Raw genomic sequence first — 16351 nt, forward strand, 5'->3', positions numbered from 1 at the left:
CTAGCACCTATCACTTAATCTCATAAAGATATTTTTTAAAAAGGTGTAGGACAGTAAGAACAGTGAAACAAAATAGCAACAAAATTTTGGAATGTATAAAGAATATGAATGGGTAGTAACTATATTAGCAGTCTCGGGAAAGCTTAATCTACACTGGCAGTGGGAAAAGCCAAGAAGTAATTCAGTTTATACCCAGAAACCTGTAAAAGGTTACAAAAATGGTAGCTGCACAATGATTTTTGTGAAAAGGGTGGCAAAAAGATGGGATTAAAAAGGAAAATGGGTTAAAAAGTCTGTTTAAAGGGCAGTTACAACACAAGCAACAAAAGAAAAATAGACTGGACTTCATAAAAATTAAATACTTTTGTGCTTCAGAGGACACCATCAAGAAGTGAAAGGACAACCAACACAAGGGGAGAAAACATCTGCAAATCCTAAATCTGACAAGGGTCTAGGACACAGAATATATAAAGAACACTTAAAATTCAACAACAAAAAGACACCCCAACTTAAAAACGGGCAAAGGACTTGAATAGACATTTCCCAAAGATCTACAAATGGTCAATAAACAGATGAAAAGATTCTCAACATCATTAGCCATCAAGGATATGCAAATCAAAACCACAATGAGATATGACTTCACAGTCATTAGGATGGCTCTAATCAAAAAGATGGACAAAAACAAATGTTGGAGAGGATGTGGAGAAATTGGGACCCTCATTCCCTGCTGCTGGAAATATAAAATGGTGCAGTGTTTTGCAAAACAGTTTGCCAGTTCTTCAAAAACTTTAAACACAGAGTTACCACATGACCCAACAATTCCACTCCTGGGTATATACCCAAGAGAAATGAAAACACAAGTCATTTGTCAAACATCTGTCAAAAACACATGTTCACAGTGGATCTATTGATAATGGCCAAAAAGGGAAACAATCTAAATGTCCATCAACTGATGAGTAGACAAAATGTGGCATATGTACAATGGAATTTTATTCAGTAATAATAATGATACATGCTATAATGTGGATGGACCTTGAAAACATTATTGATTAAAATGTTTCAAAATTAGATTATGATGGTTGTGTAACTCTGTAAAAATACTATAATACTGAATTTATACTTTATTTTTATTCTTTTTAAAGATTTTATTTATTTATTTGAGAGAGAGAGAATGAGAGACAGAGAGCACGAGAGGGAAGAGGGCAGAGGGAGAAGCAGACCCCCTGCTGAGCAGGGGGCCCGATGTGGGACTCGATCCCGGGACTCCAGGATCATGACCTGAGCCAAAGGCAGTCGCTTAACCAACTGAGCCACCCAGGCACCCTGAATTTATACTTTAAATGAGTGAACTTCATGGTATGTAAATTTTATCTCAATAAAGCTATTAAAAAAAAAAGCTCTACGAACATTACCTGATTTCTTGGCGGATGGCGGTAAACCACTGCTTCCAGCTCCAGTCCCACCTCCAGGGCTACCACTGCCAACACCAGGGCCTCCTGGAGAGCCAGTCTTTTTACTTAGCAAACTATTGAAGAAATTTGCCAGGACACCTTCACTTGTAGCTCCCGCTATTAAAAAAACAAAAACCAAAAAATTTCACTCAAAACATTAGATTCTTCTATACATTATTATTACAGTAATCACAGAGAGCAATTAATATTTAAAATTTAAGAGCTGTGTATTCCAAATTCAAGTCTAGTTTGATCTTTTGAGCCTGGGTAACTTATCTCTAATCTATTCATGTGTAAAACAAAATATGAGTAAACTTTAAGAGTGTAAGATAATTATTAAAAAATTAGAATGTTATTTTTAAAAAAACCAAAAGCATTTAAAACAGGGATTAGATGCTACTATACCTCCCTTCTGAAAAAGTTTCTTCAAAAATGAACTGTTGAGAAATGTTTGCCTCAAGTATTACAAAAAGCTACCTATTCCTGTGTGAAAACCAGATCCAAGAGATAAATGCGTAAAGGATAACAAGAAACAATTCACAGAAGAGAAGCAAATAGGAAATACCAGGGACAAAGCTCTTACTAGTATTTAAAGAATGCTGATTAGGTTGTGGCAAAATTGCAACACTCTGTTGATGACTTGTAAATTGAATAAGCCATTTGAAACATATTATCAAAAGCCATAAAAATGTACAAACTCTCACCTACTAATCCCATTTATGGCAATTATTCCTACTGAAATAGCTATTACGCATATAGCTTTTCTCTTTATGTTAACTGCAGATAGCCTATTAACATATGAATTTCTTCAATGACCTACCTTAGGAGAAGTTTAAATATAACACAAAACTTTCATAAAGCTCACACCATAGATATCATATACTAAGGCTATACTATAAAACGGTGTGAAGTCTGATTAACTATGAGATTATAGGTTAGAGACAGAGACAAAGGTTAGAAGCTATTGCACAAAAATGTAAACAGCTATGGAAAAAAGGCGGGAAGCTAGGTAGATTTCTTTTTAGTGTGAAATGTATTGTGTTGTTTTCTCTAGGAAAAGAGAGAAATGTACCTTTCATGTTTGGATCAATTTTTTTTGACCCTGCAGGAATGGGTGACACGCTGGCAACATTGGATGACACAGATCGGTTTGGTGTTCGAGGGGAGCCTCCTGGGACTCTTGGTGAGGCATCCTATGTAAAAATAGGAAAGCCATAACTATCAAAACAGGAAATTTCCAACTTCACCAAAGTTATTATAAAAAGAAATTACTTTTTAACTGTTCCATCTGTTCTACTGGTACATTTACACTGCAAGCCATTGCATGTTTAACAATTGTGTCCTCATTATCAGAAAATACCACGAGACCCATCACATTTTAGAATACAAATTCCCCTTCAATGGGAAAAGAACATATTGAATAATGGGGTGTGATTACGAGTATAAGCATGGGAGTCAGATCTGAGTTCCAAGTAGGACTTGCATCCTATTATCTATAAAATCTCAGGCAAACTATAAGGTCCTCCAAAGCCTCCGTTTCCCCACCTGCAGAATGGGGCTGGTAGTACCTGCCTCCCCACAGGGCTGTTGTTTAAGGTTTATATAAATGGTAAGAAACCATATAAAAATGGTTCCACACAGTAACTCATGCATGACAAACAAGGCAAAATGGATCTTTAGGATTTAAATATTCTAAAAAGGAGTGAAGTTTAAAATGTCACAAATTCCAGAAGAATTTTTAATTCAAGTTTATATCAAAACACACCCACAGGAGACATGTATACGATTAAGAAAAAAGGGAACTAAACCAATAATGTATGGCACTTTAATAATTTTGTCAAAATCTGCAATACTGACCACAGGCCTTCCAGCTGCAGTTGGTGGTTGCTTTGCTAAAAGGGACTGAAAAACACAAAAGAGTTCTAGGTCAGACACTCATAGCATGTACTGCTGTATTTTAAAAAATATGTAAGAACAGTTTACCCATTAACCATACCAAATCTGCTTCTGATATAATTTCATACCTGTAGCTTCATAAGAAACACTTGGTCATCTTCTGCCACAATTTCCTTCTCATGTACAAACTGAAATGAGCAATGCATAAATGAGCAAGTCTAATATATTACGCTAAAAAGCCATTAATAACATACTCTCTAGATTAGACTAATTAAAAAAAATTCAATACAAACATTACCTATACTTACACAAGTGAACTGCCCGACCCAAGCCCCTACAGCAGAGCTGTCCAATAACCATCTGCAATAGTATGAATCTTTGATAGCTGTCCTGTCCAATACTGTAGCCACCAGCCACCTGTAGCTATTGAGCATCTGAAATGTGGCTACTATGGTGCGCCTGGGTAACTCAGTCGTTTAAGCATCTGAGTCCTGACTTCCGCTCAGGTTGTGATCGTGGGGTTGGGAGACTGAGCCCTGCATCCAGCTCTGCACTGAGCATGGAGCCTGCCTGAGATTCTCTCTCTCCCTTTCTCTCTGCCCTCCGCCTCGCACCCTCTCTCTCAAAACAAGAAAAAGAAATGTGGCTACTGTGACTCAGGTGCTGAAAATTTAATTTTATTTAGTTTTACTTAATATGTTTAAAAGCCATATGTGACTAGTAGCCATGATATTGGACAGCACAATCTTAGAGTCAATAGGTATATTAATCATGCTTCTGTTACCCAACAGTTAGGTGTTTTAAAAGGGCCAATAATACCCCAGGTGAGAGAAAAGCAACTTGCCCCTGGTTTCTCTGAAATAAAAATATAATGGCTCTTCTACCTGCTGAGTAATTAGGCAAAAAGAAGCAGCAACCATCTCCTGCTTCTACTATTTCTGTACAATGCACGCTATGGGACGATTTTCCACCAGCAGCCAGAGTGATCCTTTCAAAAGGTCAAGCAGATTACATCACTCCTCTGCTCAAACTCCCCCTCCAGGCGCTTTCCATTCCACTCAATGAAATTCAAAGTCCTGACTCCAACTGCACGAGAAGGCCCCACAAGATCTTAACTCCGCCTTCCATCTCCTATCAATCTGGCCCTCCTCTTCACTTTTTAGAGGCTCTTTGCCCTCCTTCTACATTCCTGCCTCAGGGCAGGTGCACTTTCTGCTCCCTCAGCATGCAACACTCTCCCTTCTTATCAGAGTCATTCCCTAACCACTCCTAAAACAGTAACCCTCCCCGTGCCCCTGCTCTCCCCCACCCTCCCTCACTGGGCTTTACAGCCACAGCACTTATCAGCACTTGAGCACTGGCATGCGCACCGATTTACGACTGCATCATTGTCCTATTTAGCACCTAGTGCCTAAACAGTGGCCCAGGAGGTATTAGTGGGATGAATAAAAGATAAATTACAGCACAATTTTGTTGGTAAAAGAGAATGGGAAAAACTGTTGCTTTTTTTCCCCCCCTGATGTCTGCACTTCTTTTAATAGACATCCAAACCAAATACCATGCCAACTGATTTTTCATTTGTCATTAACTTTCTTTTTTCTAATTACCCACAAACATAAGACAGATGCTCAATATCAATGTTTGGAATTTTTTTTTGTTTGGATTTTTAAGTAAGAATCTTATTTTATGTTAAATCAAAATTATTTTTCCTAAAGCATGTCCACTTAAAAGTCACTGAGAAGTACTATATGTAAATGCTTTTTATACAACTTTCTAGAAACATCTGTAACATCTAACTATAGAACATGATATATTACTTAACATGAAATCAAAATATGTGAAAGAAGAGTACTTTCTGGAAGCAGATTAAATAGGCATACGAATGCCATATAACAGTTTAAACTGGAAGCTCCTGGATAGCTGTGGGCTAGCATGGGTAACTAGTGACTGTGGAGAAGACTCCAGATCTACCTCAACAGAGAGAAGCTAACACATTTATTCTACCTATATTTTCTTGGCTTTTGGCTGAGTTCTAGGATGGAAAGTTCACAGCTTCAACCTACTCTCTTCAATATCCATACATTCACTCCTACCAATTCATTATTTCCATTAGACTATGGAATCCACACTAATATTTTCTAATATAAATATGCCAAAGGCTAAGTAAGAATTCAGTAACTGAACAGCTGGTTTATATTTTGATAACACAGATTTTTATTTTGAATTGACATTAGCAACACCCAAATTATACTTAGAAAACCCCTTGATAGGAAAGGACCCCCTTACCTTTCTAACTATAATCTTAAAGTTATGGACTCCCCCTCAGTTTAAAAGGCTAAATATTGAGACTATATATACTAAAACTGTTACCTTTCGGACAGGTGGTTTAGTTATAATGTCTTCAAAATTATCTTCTGCTTTTAATGTTTGAAAATTTTCATGTAATATTCCTATTTTCTTATCATTATCCCACCCTGCTGGACTGGAAAGAAATGCATATGATAAATCTCAAGCATTTATACAGTCATTCCTTCATTAAATCCATGATCATATTAAAGGGAACAAATCTGACCAATTATGAACAACTAATAAGCTTTTATTTATTAGATTGGGTGGATCAATCGGTTAAGCATCTGCCTTCGGCAGGTCATGATCATGGGAGTCCTGGGATGGAGCTCCGTCCCAGATCAGCGAGGAGTCTGCCTCTTCTCGCCCTCTGCCCCTCCCCCTGCCCCTCCCCCCATCCTGTTCGTGCTCACTGGCACTATCTCAAATAAATAAAAAAATCTTAAAAAAAAAAAAACAAACCAAAACTAATCAGATTTTTTATTATAATGCTCAAGTTATAGTTTAATAATTACTACTTAAAAAGGTTCTTAATCTTCCTGATTTTAAAAATACACAGTTTGGGGGGTTCTTTCACGGGGGGGGGGGTGTCTGGTTAATTATTATTACCTCTTAGTGTATTCACGTAACTTTTTGAAAGCATGTCTAGATTATATACTGGGTCCTTTATGTATCAAACCCAATCAATAAATGAGTATCAATCAAAAAGTAAGTAAAAAGTAAGTAAATACACTGATATATGCACTCAACGGTTTAGCTATATATAATAGCAAGGCTTTCCAAAAGGGGCTCAGGCCAGCAATAAATCCAACAGGCAAAGATAAATGGATCACAGGTTATAAATAAAACAATCTAGAAGAGATTCTCACCTACTCATCGTGGAAAGGTCTACTGGTCTCACCTCAAAACCAAAAACGAGGATTCACCATCAAATTGCAGCAATAACACACAATAAAATAATACACTGAAGAGGATACTTACATAAATACTGCATCTTTTTCCACAACAACAGCAGGAATCTTATAAGGAAATCCATACAGTTTCTGAACGATATATTTATATACTAAATCTATATTTTTGTTTTCTTTTACTGAAGTGTAAATAAGTGCTGCACCATCTGAATAATACTGTTAAAGAAACTTTTGGACAAATTCCATGAACAGCAGGTACCATAAAATTCTGTGTTCTCAGGTTAACAGTTATATGCACAGCACTTTCAAAAATAATTCCGAAAGGTACATTACAGGGTAGTCAAGAATTTCAAAAGTATAAAATACATATAGGCTAAAATGCAAATAAAACTATCTTTACATTATCAACTTCATTTAGGAGGGCAAAAGTCTCATTAAACCAAGAAAGTAAAGGTAAATTTAATAATACTGATACTGCTACTACCTCTCCATTTAAAGCACAAGAAGAGGTAATTGGCTTTGTTTTTGACCTTCCTAAACTTCACGAAGGAGGGATATTATTTATCAACAACTATTTTGCTTGCGTTTAAAAAAAAAAAATGGTGTATACTAGTATTTCTTGTGGTTTTCACTAGCCCCAGGAATTAGAACTTCAGGAGCAAAGCTCAGGAGACCTACTGAAGAGAAATGAACGAATAGGTATCATCAGGAAACTTTGAGGCATAATTCAAGGCAAAAGTTGATTTCATGACCAAAACTTGAGGTAACACAACCTCACCAGAGGATGTGTTAATTAAGGCAGACCCTACCAAATGATATGGTAGATCCAAAGATCAAGAGAGGCCTGTGGAAAAGGGGCAATGTGACTACTAACAGATGATGTGGTCAGAGTGACTATCAGAAATTCTATGGCCATTGCTAAGGACCACGCTCTAGCACTGCCCACTGTGTCCTGAGATGACAACTTAGACCAAGGGAAAAGGCTGGGAATGGTCAAACTTCTGCTTCTGGATTGGGATACTCATATTTATTAGTGCATGAACTGAAGCTTATGAACCTAAAAGTGGTATTGCTAAATAGGACTTCTCATAAAACTTAACTTGATAGAAACAAACATTATCATTTTAAGTAAAAATTGTGTGAACTTTTCATTAATGAGTGATCTTTTCTCATGAGAACCAACTTATGATATAGCTGAAAAATTTGTATTAAAACTAACATTTAAAAGACTTGGAAGATGATTTTAAGCGGCTGCCTTTGGCTCAGGTCATGATCCCAGGGTCCTGGGATCGAGCCCCGCATCGGGCTCCGTGCTCCGCGCTCCGTGGGAAGCCTGCTTCTCCCTCTGCCTGCTCTGCCTGTCGCTTCCCTGCTTGTGCTCTCTCTCTTTCTCTTTCTGACAAATAAATAAAATCTTAAAATAAATAAATAACACTACATCAAAAACTAATGATGTAATGTATGATTAACATAATAATGATTTTGAACTGTTGCCTTCACACACACACACACACACACACACACGTGTGCCTCACTATCTTGAAGTGACTTCTCAGTTTGTATTCTTTTAAAATCAGTGGGCTCTACTAAAGGTCTGTAATTATTTCAGTGGACAGTCTCCTTGATTACATTTCTGTATGTACATTTTCAAGAACAGTATTAATTAAATGTTTAAAGAGACTGCTTGTTCCCAAATTTGCTATCTTCAAAGATAACAAAAAGTCTATAGACATCTACTTCAATTACTCCCACTTTTTTTTTTTTTTAAAGATTTTTATTTTATTTGACAGAGAGAGACATAGCGAGAGCGGGAACACAAGCAGGGGGAGTGGGAGAGGGAGAAGCAGGCTTCCCGCTGAGCAGGGAGCCCGATGCGGGGTTCGATCCCAGGACCCTGGGACCATGACCTGAGCTGAAGGCAGACACTTGACGCTTAACGACTGAGCCACCCAGGCGCCCCCAATTACTCCCACTTTTTGTCTTCTTTTTAAAGTCTCTTATGTAGACAAATGCCCTTCAATTCAACCAAGTCAACCATTATGTGACAGGAGAAAAGAAAGGGCCACAGAGAGGACAAAGTACTGAGGAGAAAAGGGGAAAGGGAAGCTGCTAGTATCAAGTGCTATTATTCATTATTCATCTAGGCTTCTTGTAAGTGGTCCTTAAATTAAATGTCCATTAATGAAAATGAAAAACTACAGACACTATAAACATGTATGTATTACTTATGATTCCTACCTACTGCTAATGTCATCATTTCTTCACTTTTCAGACACAAAAGCTTTGGTTAGGGAATGTAACCACAGACTCTCTAATCCAAGAGGGGTGGGTGAGAACAGCTCTCCTCAGTGCACTCAAGCTGTGACAAAGTTTTCAATAGCAAATTCTCTTAAAAGCATTCATGTGCAACTCTCATTTTATCCTTCTTTTAGCTCTGAATGTTATTCAGAGGTTCCTCCAATCCTTGCAACCTAGACAAGATTCCTTATAATAGGTTTTCTAACCTTGTGATTATCAAAATCACCCAGAAAGCTTTTTATTTATTTATTTATTTATTTATTTTTAAAGATTTTATTTATTTATTTGAGAGAGAGAGAATGAGATAGAGAGCATGAGAGTGGGGAGGGTCAGAGGGAGAAGCAGACTCCCTGCTGAGCAGGGAGCCCGATGCGGGACTCGATCCCGGGACTCCAGGATCATGACCTGAGCCAAAGGCAGTCGCTTAACCAACTGAGCCACCCAGGCACCCACCCAGAAAGCTTTTTAAAAGTCGAGATTCTTCAGCCTCACCTTGAAATGTTCCAATTCAGCAAGCCTTAGCTGGGCACACCCAGATTTTGAAACCATTGCATTAGACTATATGTAGAGATGGTAACATAGTGAACATGTTAAAAATGGGAATACACAAATCTAAATATTGATCTTGCCCCAACACCACTCCCAATAAATGAATACTGCTTTATAATCAGAATGTTTACAATGTCAACTCATTAGAATTTTCCAAAAAGACTGATACTTGATAAATGATTTTTCTCAGGCATAATCCTTTAAAACACAGCAAATCAAAATTACATATTTCAATACTTGCTTTTATAGCTCAAAATACCCAGATATAAATGATTGGGGAGCTAAAATGAAATTTCTAACCAGAAGCAGGAGGAAAATAGTTTATGGAATTTCTGAAGTCCATCAATTTAATTCCATTAATTAAAAAGAGCAGGGGTGCCAGGGTGGCTCAGTCATTAAGTGTCTGCTTTCGGCTCAGATCATGATCCCGGGGTCCTGGGATCAAGCCCCACATTGGGCTCCTGGCTCAGCGGGAAGCCTGCTTCTGTTCCCTCTCTCTCTGTCAAATAAATAAATAAAAATCTTAAAAAAAAAAAAAATTAAAAAAATAAAAAAGCAAACAAACAGGTAAGGTACATTGCACTGATGAATGCAGGAAAAGGATACACTGTAAACAAAACTTCCGGATATGTGACTGAATAAAATCAAAATGTTCATCTCTGTAGTCATGTTCTTTCTCCAATACACTAATGGCATCACACTGTTGAGTTAAAATAATTAAGAAAAACAATAATATTAACTTTAATCAAAGTTAAATATAATGATTTGAGCAGTTTTGGAATGAAATGGGGGAATTTCACAAACCTACCACTCTGATATGGTGACTGAATATCAGACTCTTAGAGTATCCATTACTCTTACATGTCTAAGTTCTTTTAGTTAGAATCAAGACTAAGGAATAATTTCCTTAAAAAGTATTAACGTCCATGTTCTATTGAATGATGAAAACACCAAAGAGAAAGTTTTGGTACATAAAGGAATGAAGAGTAACAGGACAAGCAGATGGTTGCTCATACTTGCTGACTCAACAACTCCTTTTGACTTAAACGAAGTTTTTAAGTTCTAAACTCTATTCTAGTTCTATAAAACACTGTATATCTGGGAGTCTGCACCCTTCCCTATTTCCTCTTTGCTCCTCTGTTTATCTGATAACTCTTAAATGACCTTCATTTCTTTTCTGGTTCTTCTGTTGACTCTTACTACAATCTTACCAACAGCAAAAAAAAAAAAAGGCGAATTACAGGCTATTTTTGAAGTGTCACCTGTATGGTCACTGAGACGATTCTGAATTCTGCTTGCTACAGAAAAATGTTACAAAAAATAAACATGATATCCAAATTACTTCACCAAAACCTCCTGAAACTGAAGGTATGAAATCTAAAAATAACCCTGTAATAATAATGTTCATTATACCTAATATTAGTTTGAGGTCAAATCTGACATGCAATTTTTTGTTATGCATATATACATCATACAACATAGTCTCTGTATAATCATGATACAGCATGTTTGTCCATTTTATAGAACACAGAGTAATTACTTCAAATTACTAAAGATATTTATAATTATTGTATTGTTGACTTACAATACTTTTGGTGGAACATATTTAAATGCAATAAGAGGATCTGGACCTAAGGCAAGACACTTAAGTCTCTCTGAATCTCATTTTCCAGAGTCTTTAAGAAGAGTTAAACCGCCATTATTTCTCTGTCCTGAGACACCTCTCCCACCCCCCCTACACATTTTAAAAGCTCCTAAGCTAATACAAAACTGAAGATTGTCTTAGAGTCTGTGAAATACAGTAGATAATCTCTTTTGGCTTAAAAATCTTATGACTCTGACTCATTTGATACTAATTCAGGTCCCTTTAAGCTTAACAGTTTTCCTTTGAAAATAAGAGGTTTTTATAAGAGGCAAGTTGTGCTATAAAACAGGGAAGTATCTGCCAACAAACAGCTCTCTGTCAAACAAAATAAAGCAAAAACAAACCACACAGAGAAGGATTCTAGTGTGAGAGTTTAAAAACAGTTTTAGAGAAAAGGTGTAAGTAACAACTACACAACAATCACTACTTGAAAAGCAGATACCAGATTTTGATTTAATTATTTTAAATGCTACCCCCACCCTTTGTTACTGATAATTTTTGTAGAGTTTAAAATAAAACTTAAAAATATTTTTTATCATTTTTATTCCACAGATGAGTAAGTGCCATACCTCCCTTCAATTACATGTGCAAGTTTTTACATGTTATGGAAAACATTAATAATTTTAGATCTCAAAAAGGTTTGTATGTTCTGTCATTTCCTTAATATTCCATGATCTATAAACAATAAAGACATACTACTCAAGACCAAATGGGAAGAAGATGAACTTGAACTAGAAATTATTTTTAAGGGGAATTTGATTTTATTATAAAGTGTGCACAGTGATGGAACTAAATTAACAGAATTTGGTAATAGCAATCCTATCAGAACCTCTTTAGTAAATAAATAAAAAGCCCTTAATAACTGCGTATCAACTTTACATAATGAGTGTTGGTAGGTGTTTAAGTCTATTTTAAGGGCATAATCTTCTGATATTAGGATATTAGTGTATCACAATTTATTGTGGAAAGTATTTTATAAAAATTAATACCAAAGTTACCATCTTACCTGTAGTATTTCTAGTCAACTGACTGGACAATGAAGTCTAATTGAAATTAGGAATATGAATTCAATCAAGAACAGAATATTTGAAGTAACGTTTTCTTTCAAAGAAACTAGGACTAAGATCACAAAACCAACATGTGATTATCATTCAGTATTTTAAACTATTATTTCTATTTGTTAAGAAAAAATATCTAGGAAAGCTAGGAAATCTCCTCCAAAAGGAGGCTGGAAAACAAAACAACTGTTTATCCTTGGTTAATAGCAGCAGTAGAATCTCTAGGAAGGAAGCTAACCTTTGTGCAAACTACTAGTACTGGGATGCCCAAGTTATGTGTAAGTGTGTCCGCACCCAGAGGTAAAACCACACTGTCGTCTTTGTCTTCCTGTGACCCAGTATTTCTTCTCTGAGGAGAGGCTGGGAAATCTTCTCCCGGCTCTACATATTCTTGGAAGTCTCTAATCACTGAAAATCAAAGTAAATAATTTAATACATAGTTTAGAAATTGCTTTATTTCAGCAGGTAGCTTTTTCTGCCATAATCTAAATATGTATTTTATGAGACTTTATACTTAGTCTTGCACAAGAGAAGAAACAAAAAGTTTGAGAAATCTGTTTCAAAGACAGGACAGAAACACTAGACCCACATTAATTATGAGGAGGCAGAATACAACACTGAGTGGCTTCCAAGAGTAGGGTTCAATGTAAGCCCAGTTCTGTCTGTGCAAATTACTTCGGGTAAGTCACAATCTAGCTTTGCTTCGCGACATTCTCTAATTCACAAAGGGCACTGAGAGGATAAAAAATAGGTGTGTGTGTGGGTGGAGGGGAGGGGAGGGGAGGGGAATGTTCCACAATTTAAAAGTCAGACCTACGGGTGCCTGGGTGGCTCAGTCCGTTAAGCATCTGCCTTCGGCTCAGGTCATGATCCCAGGGTCCTGGGATCAAGCTCCACATCGGGCTCCCTGCTCGGGGGAGCCTGCTTCTCCCTCTCCCTCTGCCCCTCCCTCTGCTTGTGCTCTCTCACACTCTCTCTCTCAAATAAATAAATAAAATCATAAATGAGTGAATGAATGAATGAACGTCGACCTAGATGACTTTCTAACATTACTTTCCTTTCTCTAAACCCTTTACTCAGGTCTTTTCCTTTTTACCTAGGTGCAATCTAGGTGCAATTCACTCTGTAATTCTGGTAAGAATTAATGAGATATTACCAATGCTGATAAATTTTTAGAACTCATTTGCAAGTCTGTCAAAATCTCCATTTAACAAAAAGTTAATGTGAATGTATTAAGAGCCTTAACAATGTATACTTTGACTCCATGATTACTCTTTGAGTAATTCTCAAGGAAATAATCAGTGATGCAGGATGTCTACATAAGGCTGCTTTCCATGTTTAAAAGCAAAATAACACATCTGGAAACAAATCCACAGCATAGGATTAAAACAGTATATGAGGGAATTCTATATAAAGCCATAAAGGAGGAAAACTGTCTTAAACTTAGATGGGGTCAAGGAAGAGGGAACCTTGAATAGTTGAGTGCAGTTCCTCTAGGAACATAGGGGAATGCATACAACCCTAGCAGATCTGGTAGCTATTACCCTTCAAATCAGAAGCTGAAATCTAACAGTGGTTCTCAAGTTTTAGCATGCACCAGAGTAACTGATTGAGTTTGGGGGAGAGCCTAAGAATGTGTATTTCTGACAAGTTCTCAGCTTGTATTTCTGACAAGTTCCCAGCTGTACTGATACAGTACAGGGTCCTAGGACCCACAAATTGAGAACCAGTGCTACAGTATAAACTTCTGGGGAAAAAAAGACCCACAGACAATGGCCAAGAGGGAAACACAGGTATAGACTAAAAGCAGTTACACATTTTTTTCAGTGATTTAGGACATACATTCTCCTAAATCTCTACTATTTCCTAGCATATAAATTCCAGTAAGCTGTCAATTTTCTCCTAGAAGTTATAATCAGCTAACAATAACAAAGAAAAGCAGCATTCATCTGTATATTTTCTTAAGCAAAGTACAACATTGGCAAATGAAGAGCTCTCAGTGAAATTAAGAACTGTGACAACTGGCTTACAATTTGTAAAAAATGACCTGTATCGTTTTCACAATTTACTTAAAAATTTCCAATTTACATGGGTATATACAAAATACATACTTTGTTAATCATAAAACCAGCTTACCATCTTTATGTTGTTAACGTTTTTGCGGCACATTTCATTTTGACAAGGTTGATAAGATTGCTCTACTTATTAAGAAATGAAAGTGCTGAAAATGAACAGCTGAAGAAAGATTCAATTTTTTTTTTTTTAATCCTGAAACCTACTTCTCAAAATGAACATTTATGGCCTTTCAGCAAAGGAGAAAAGACACCTCTATTAAAGAGTCTGCCATTATGTATAGGTTTCCAATTTAAAACTACATTAAAACCTAGCACATCAAATTGAATTTCAAAAGCAGTAGTCACATTATGTATCCTTCATTAAACCTTATTAAAAGTAAAAAATTCCTACAATTACAATAGCTAGGACATAGGTGTTTGAAATCTATATTAGTATTTCTAGACTACTCACGCTTTTGTTCCATTTCTTTCATTTCTTCAGGAGGAATTTTCAATTTGTCAATATGTTCTCTAACAACACTTGCCCATTTCTGTAGAGAATCCAAAGCAGTCCAAGGCTTTGACATATCCACAACCAGCATAACTAGAGTGTCCTTCAGAGAAATGGCATCCAGTGAAAATTTAAGGAGGCCCTTGTGATACAGGTCTCCATCTAAGATCCATACATTACATCTTGTTTGATCTATAATAGACAAAAGAAAGTTACCAAAGCAATAGGATTAAGTTATTTCATTATCCAACTAACAACACTACTTGGTATCTTAGGGCACCTCCACAGGAGAGGTCTCCTTTGACAAGGGTCAACTATTTAGGTAGGCCACATCTATCAATTTAGTAAAGGCCTAACAAACATTCAGGAAAATGATTTAACTGCCAACACAGAACACCAGCAGCCTCTATTTTCTTTTTCTAAATCCCAAATCACCAACATGAATTACATGTTTCTATTCTTACCATCAGGATCTCTCTCTCTCTTCTTATCAGCAGAGATAGCCATGCATATTCAAGATATTATACACAAAAATGAGAAGACAAGTGATGTATACAAGAAAAAAATGGCTGATCATATTGAAAAAAGCAGGGGAGTAGATGACATTTTTGTGTCAAAAATGAGAAGGTGAAAAGGGAGTCAACAAAAGAAGCCTAGGATACTATTATTCCACTCTCTGAGGGAGAAGTGAACTGAAGCACTGAGATTCTTCAAGGCCAGCAAGAAACCTAGTCTGCACACCAGAATACCTTAAGATGTTAAAAAATATCACTCTATGAATCCCAATCCCAAACCAATAAAAGTATGCCCACACAGAACTACTCACTGACTAGCGTGACAGACTAGGACTCCTAGTGAAAAATGACACACTAAGAAAAGTCAAAGACTAATATGAGCAGCAGTGCAACTCGGAAAGGCCTCAGGAAACTTGTTTTACATATAAATGACACTCACCTTCCCTGTCTTCATCATGAACATTTAAGTACAAATATTCCAACCCTCTTCCTTTCTTGTACTCTTCTATTCCCTGAATTTTTCTTATTAAGCTTGTTTTTCCAGCTCCATCTTCACCTGTAAAAGAGGACAACTCTTTTTAATTATAATATAGATTATTTAAGGATGCTTTCTAGTGTCAACTGAAAAACCCAACTGGAACTAACTGCAACCAAAAGGGTAATTTGATGGAAGAGATCTAGGTAATTATACAGCTAAAGATGCAGACTTCACCTCCAAGATTCTTTGTCCTGGTGTCTCAGCCCTTCCTGTTAAGTCTGGTTCTACCCTATTACAAATGGCTTCGTCTTTGGGTACTTTTCAGGAAGTTCAACTCTTATGTCATCCCAGTTTAATATACAAGGAACAAAAGACTCTCCCTACTGGCTTTCAGTCTGAAGCACCTCAGTTGTAAAGACTCTTAACTGGCCCAGTTTGGGTCATGTACCCACCCACGGGCCACACTCATGGAGGATGGATGGTACATCAAAACTGACCAGGGCAGGGAATTCTGGCTGTAGCCTCACCAAAACCATGAAGTCATAAGAAATAATAGTAACGGAGAGAGGTGGGGGTAATATATTGAACAAGAGTAGAAAGAATGTAGAACAAACAAAAATAAAATGTAGACTTAAAAAA

General features: G+C 36.7%; 1 protein-coding gene across 1 annotated transcript in view; it reads right to left on the minus strand.

The window, feature by feature from the left end:
- The window catches only part of DYNC1LI1 (dynein cytoplasmic 1 light intermediate chain 1), a 46811-nt gene that overhangs the window by 7243 nt on the left and 23217 nt on the right, over positions 1 to 16351 (minus strand). Inside the window, exons 3-12 of the mRNA XM_045903937.3 lie at positions 15674 to 15790; positions 14681 to 14911; positions 12393 to 12562; positions 10058 to 10151; positions 6675 to 6810; positions 5718 to 5829; positions 3476 to 3535; positions 3309 to 3353; positions 2524 to 2644; positions 1413 to 1568 (exon numbers count right to left, since the gene is read on the minus strand). Coding sequence (XP_045759893.1) covers positions 1413 to 1568; positions 2524 to 2644; positions 3309 to 3353; positions 3476 to 3535; positions 5718 to 5829; positions 6675 to 6810; positions 10058 to 10151; positions 12393 to 12562; positions 14681 to 14911; positions 15674 to 15790 — 1242 coding nt within the window. The remainder of the gene's footprint in view (positions 1 to 1412; positions 1569 to 2523; positions 2645 to 3308; positions 3354 to 3475; positions 3536 to 5717; positions 5830 to 6674; positions 6811 to 10057; positions 10152 to 12392; positions 12563 to 14680; positions 14912 to 15673; positions 15791 to 16351) is intronic.

This window comes from Mirounga angustirostris, unplaced genomic scaffold (genome assembly GCF_029215605.1).
Source record: "Mirounga angustirostris isolate CCGP_5_RB_7025 unplaced genomic scaffold, mMirAng1.0.hap1 SCAF_1, whole genome shotgun sequence".
NCBI classification, from domain to species: domain Eukaryota; kingdom Metazoa; phylum Chordata; class Mammalia; order Carnivora; family Phocidae; genus Mirounga; species Mirounga angustirostris.